Source organism: Mustelus asterias, unplaced genomic scaffold, assembly GCF_964213995.1.
Source record: "Mustelus asterias unplaced genomic scaffold, sMusAst1.hap1.1 HAP1_SCAFFOLD_1385, whole genome shotgun sequence".
NCBI classification, from domain to species: Eukaryota; Metazoa; Chordata; class Chondrichthyes; order Carcharhiniformes; family Triakidae; genus Mustelus; species Mustelus asterias.
The window spans coordinates 87,501-93,418 of NW_027591330.1; the positions used below are offsets into that span (position 1 = coordinate 87,501).

Here is a 5,918-nt window from a genome sequence, read left to right on the forward strand (position 1 = left end):
GGTTCCCCCCAGAACATTAGTTGAGTTTCTGTGCAGGTTAGGTGGATTGGCCATGCTTAGTGTCGGGGGAAATAGCAGGGTAATTATGTGGGGTTATGAGGTTATGCCTGGGTAGGATTGTTGTCAGTGCAGACTCGATGGGCCGAATGACCTCCTGCAGGGGCTCTATGATACTATGAATGACACGAATTATCAGGAGGGATGCAATGTTGGTCTGGGTGAGGGTGATTCATGATTCACGTACCTTACAGTGAAGGTCACGCATAGACTTACTTGAAATACTGTAGAACACAGGGCAACATCTCACACAGCTGTTCCATCGAGGGATATTGGTACCTAACGGATGGCAAACACTGGTCAGTGCAAGACCAAACACGAACCAAAACATTAGCCCTCCCTCCCCATCAAACACTCCCAGGACAGGTACAACACGGGGTTAGATACAGAGTAAATCTCCCTCTACACTGTCCCCATCAAACACTCCCAGGACAGGTACAGCACGGGGTTAGATACAGAGTAAAGCTCCCTCTACACTGTCCCCATCAAACACTCCCAGGACAGGTACAGCACGGGGTTAGATACAGAGTAAAGCTCCCTCTACACTGTCCCCCCGTCAAACACTCCCAGGACAGGTACAGCACGGGGTTAGATACAGAGTAAAGCTCCCTCTACACTGTCCCCCATCAAACACTCCCAGGACAGGTACAGCACGGGGTTAGATACAGAGTAAAGCTCCCTCTACACAGTCCCCATCAAACACTCCCAGGACAGGTACAGCACGGGGTTAGATACAGAGTAAAGCTCCCTCTACACTGTCCCCCATCAAACACTCCCAGGACAGGTACAGCACGGGGTTAGATACAGAGTAAAGCTCCCTCTACACTGTCCCCATCAAACACTCCCAGGACAGGTACAGCACGGGGTTAGATACAGAGTAAAGCTCCCTCTACACTGTCCCCATCAAACACTCCCAGGACAGGTACAGCACGGGGTTAGATACAGAGTAAAACTCCCTCTACACTATCCCCCATCAAACACTCCCAGGACAGGTACAGCACGGGGTTGGATACAGAGTAAAGCTCCCTCTACACTGTCCCCCATCAAACACTCCCAGGACAGGTACAGCACGGGGTTAGATACAGAGTAAAGCTCCCTCTACACTGTCCTCATCAAGCACTCCCAGGACAGGTACAGCATGGGGTTAGATACAGAGTAAAGCTCCCTCTACACTGTCCCCACACTAACACTCCCAGGACAGGTACAGCACGGGGTTAGATACAGAGTAAAGCTCCCACTACACTGTCCCCCATCAAACACTCCCAGGACAGGTACAGCACGGGGTTAGATACAGAGTAAAGCTCCCACTACACTGTCCCCATTAAACACTCCCAGGACAGGTACAGCACGGGGTTAGATACAGAGTAAAGCTCCCTCTACACTGTCCCCATCAAACACTCCCAGGACAGGTACAGCACGGGGTTAGATACAGAGTAAAGCTCCCTCTACACTGTCCCCCAGCAAACACTCCCAGGACAGGTACAGCACGGGGTTAGATACAGAGTAAAGCTCTCTCTACACTGTCCCCATCAAACACTCCCAGGACAGGGACAGCACGGGGTTAGATACAGAGCGCCGCGGTTGAGAAATGCCTTTGCCCCCACTCCCACCATTTCATCATGGCTTAGCGACCAAATTGGCCACCTTTTCAAGCTTAGGCCAAGAATGAGGCATTTTTTTCCTTTTTCAAATGTAGGCCCAATCCTTTTCTTGGGCCCTAGGCCCAATACTGGCCTAGTTTTCTTCATAGGCCCAACCATTTTATCAGGCTTCAAGTCTCGTGTTGGCCACATTGACTCTCATGTGTAGGCCCAATCTCTTCATCAGGCCCAGTGTTGGCCATATTTTATTCAGAAGGAGTCCCAATCTCTTCAATCAAGCCCAACTGGCCCAGTGGTGACCACATTTCTCTCAGACGTAGCCCCAATCCCTTCCTCAGGCAGTTTGGGCCCAGTATTGGCCACATTTTCCCAGGTGTAGTAGGCTCCATCTTGTCATCAGGCTCTAGGACCAGTATTGGCCACCTTTACTCAGGTATGGGCCCAATCTCTTCATCAGGCCCAGTAGCCCCAGTGTTGGCCACATCTTATTCAGGTATAGGCTCAATTTCGTCATCGGGCCCAGTTTTGGCCAAATTTCCCTCAGGTGTAGTTCCAATCCTTTCATTAGGCCTTCGGCCCAGTAGGCCACATTTAATTCGAGTGTAGGCCCAATCCTTTCATCAGGCAGTTTGGGCCCAGTATTGGCCACATTTTCTCAGGCCCAGTCGGCCCAATTTTGGTCACATTCTATTCAGCTGTAAGTCCAATCCCGTCATCAAGCCCAGTAGGCTTGGTGTTGGTCACATTTCCCTCAGGTGTAGGCCCGATCCCTTCACCGGGCAGTACGGGCCCAGTTTTGTCCACATTTTCTCAGGTGTAGCAGGCTCAATCTTGTCAACAGGCCCAGTATGCCCAGTTTTGGCCACATTTCCCTCAGATGCAGGCCCTAACCTTTCATCAGGCCTTAGGCCGAGGAGGCCACATTTTATTCAAGTGTAGGCCTGATCCCTTCACCCGGGCAGTTCGGGCCCAGTATTGGCCACAATTTCTCGGGTATAGACTCAATGTCAATCTGGTCTGGTGTCGCCCACATTTCCCTCGGGTCGAGGTCCAGCAAGGGCTGGGGAGGTGAAGCTAAGGGGGAAGAACTCTTACAGATAGAGGGAGGTGGCGAGTGGGGGAGGGGAAGAACACTTTCAAGGAGAGAAGAGGGGTCGAACGGGGAAAGGGACGTGAGGGAAGGGGGGGGAGGTGGAGGTGGGATTGACACCATCCAGGTGTGAGGCCTCGGGCCTGTGGCACTTACCCGGGGGGGAAAGGGGCAGCTCCCTCCTGTTGCCCAGGTGCATCAATGTGGCACAACACAAAGTTCTTGGTTATCTCCAGCATGTCCTCAAATTTGAAGAGGCTGTTGAAACAGGTCTTATCTGAGGGGTGTGGTTGGGGGGGGGAAGGTGGTGAGGGGGGGGGGGGGGGGGTGGTGGAGGTGGGGGGAGGGGGGGTGAGGGGTGGGAGGAGTGAAAAGATGAAGGTTAGACAGACAGGAACTGGTTAACACGCAATTCCTGCCAAGTGCGCCCCCCCCCCCCCCCCAATCATTGACTCACCTGCTGACAAATGCGAGGTTATTCACTTTGGAGGAAATAATCGCAAACTGGATCATTATCAAAATGGAAAGAATTTACAACATGCTGCTGTGCAGAGGGACCTGGGGGTCCTTGTGCACGAGACGCAAAAACCCAGTCTGCAGGTGCAACAGGTGATCAAGAAGGCAAATGGGATGTTGGCCTATATCGCGAGGGGGATAGAATATAAAAGCAGAGATGTCTTGCTGCATCTGGACAGGGCATTGGTGAGGCCGCAGCTGGAATACTGTGTGCAGTTTTGGTCCCCTTATTTGCGGAAGGATATATTGGCCTTGGAGGGAGTGCAGAGAAGGTTCACCAGGTTGATACCAGAGATGAGGGGTGTTGATTATAAGGAGAGACTGAGCAGATTGGGTTTGTACCCGTTGGAATTTAGAAGGCTGAGGGGGGATCTTATAGAGACCTATAAGATAATGAAGGGGCTGGATAGGGTAGAGGTGGAGAGATTCTTTCCACTTAGAAAGGAAGCTAGAACTAGAGGACACAGCCTCAAAATAAAGGGGAGTCAGTTTAGGACAGAGTTGAGGAGGAACTTCTTCTCTCAGAGGGTGGTGAGTCTCTGGAATTCTCTGCCCACTGAAGTGGTGGAGGCTACCTGGTTGAATATGTTTAAGTCACGGATAGATGGATTCCTGATCGGTAAGGGAATTAGGGGTTATAGGGATCAGGCGGGTAAGTGGAACTGATCCACTTCAGATCAGCCATGATCTTATTGAATGGCGGGGCAGGCTCGAGGGGCTAGATGGCCTACTCCTGCTCCTATTTCTTATGTTCTATCATTATCACAGGACGTGATGGAACCTCACACACCTAAACCCACCCTCCCCCACCCCCGAGAATGACTGGATTCGACTGGGAACGTCAAATAGGAACCTAGGAATTAGGAGCAGAAGTAGGCCAATTCATGGGATCCTACAGTGCAGAAGGAGGCCATTCAGCCCATCGAGTCAGCACCGACAACACTCCCATCCAGGCCCTATCCCCATAACCCCATGTATTTACCCTGCTAATCCCCCTGACAAGAAAGGGGCAATTTAGCATGGTCAATCCACCTAACCTGTACATCTTTGGACTCTAAGGGACAATTTAGCATGGCCAATCCACCCAACCTGCACATCTTTGGACACTAAGGTACAATTTGCCATGGCCAATCCACCTAACCCGCACATCTTTGGACACTAAGGGACAATTTAGCATGGCCAATCCACCCAACCTGCACATCTTTGGACTCTAAGGGACAATTTAGCATGGCCAATCCACCCAACCTGCACATCTTTGGACACTAAGGGACAATTTGCCATGGCCAATCCACCTAACCCGCACAACTTTGGACACTAAGGGACAATTTAGCATGGCCAATCCACCGAACCCGCACATCTTTGGACACTAAGGGACAATTTAGCATGGCCAATCCACCCAACCTGCACATCTTTGGACACTAAGGGACAATTTAGCATGGCCAATCCACCTAACCTGTACATCTTTGGACTCTAAGGGACAATTTAGCATGGCCAATCCACCCAACCTGCACATCTTTGGACACTAAGGGACAATTTGCCATGGCCAATCCACCTAACCCGCACATCTTTGGACACTAAGGGGCAATTTAGCACGGCCAATCCTCCTAACCTGCACATCTTTGGACACTAAGGGACAATTTAGCACGGCCAATCCACCTAACCTGCACATCTTTGGACACTAAGGGGCAATTTACCATTTGCCATTTTTTACTATGCGCTGCACCTGCATACCGACTTTCCGTTACCCTTTGCGCTACCCCCACGCCAATCCCCAGTGTCAAACCCCTCCTAACCTGCGCTGACCGTGAATGTCTAACTGGACTGGAATCGATGGGGGAATGTTGATATCCCCGCACCCCCCAATACTTCGATAGCACCCACTCCCCACACCGCACAATGCCAACGGCCCCCCTCCCCGCACACCCCACCCCCCCCCCACCCGTCTTCACCGCCGCACAACCGGTTCCAAAACCGGGGACCTCAACCCCAAGATGATGGTGACCACATGACGAGCTTCCAATGGGAATGCCAAGCCCCCCAAGGCAGCAACTGCTCTCCTTCCACCCCATGCCACCCTCCCGCAGCAGGACCATGGGCCTCCGGACACGGGCATCCACTTACGGTTGAGGCCAATGTCGTGGTAGGTGAGGATGGCGGGGCGGGTTCCCTTGGGCGATCCATGGATGGTCACGTGGAGGGTCCCGTAAGGGGTCTCCACGTCGTACTCCTGCAGGGAGAGAGGAGAGAGAGAAGGCAGATATTAACAACAACCGAACATCGTCCATCGCAGCGATGGGCTAGTAATCCACCCAACCTGGACATCTTTGGACACTAAGGGGCAATTTAGCATGGCCAATCCACCGAACTGCACATCTTTGGACACTAAGGGTCAATTTAGCACGGCCAATCCACCCAACCTGCACATCGTTGGACACTAAGGGACAATTTAGCACGGCCAATCCACCCAACCTGCACATCTTTGGACACTAAGGGACAATTTAGCATGGCCAATCCACCTAACTGCACATCTTTGGACACTAAGGGGACAATTTAGCATGGCCAATCCACCTAACTGCACATCTTTGGACACTAAGGGGATAATTTAGCATGGCCAATCCACCCAACCTGCACATCTTTGAACACTAAGGGCCAAT

General features: G+C 51.9%; 1 protein-coding gene across 1 annotated transcript in view; it reads right to left on the bottom strand.

Annotated features, from left to right (window-relative positions):
* The window catches only part of LOC144488224 (protein NDRG4-like), a gene marked incomplete at both ends in the record, with an annotated part of 86,447 nt that extends 80,944 nt beyond the window's left edge, over positions 1-5,503 (bottom strand). Inside the window, 3 exons of the mRNA XM_078206251.1 lie at positions 274-336; positions 2,905-3,025; positions 5,386-5,503. Of these exons, the coding sequence (XP_078062377.1) occupies positions 274-336; positions 2,905-3,025; positions 5,386-5,503 (302 nt within the window). The remainder of the gene's footprint in view (positions 1-273; positions 337-2,904; positions 3,026-5,385) is intronic.
* Between the last annotated feature and the right edge of the window lie 415 nt (positions 5,504-5,918).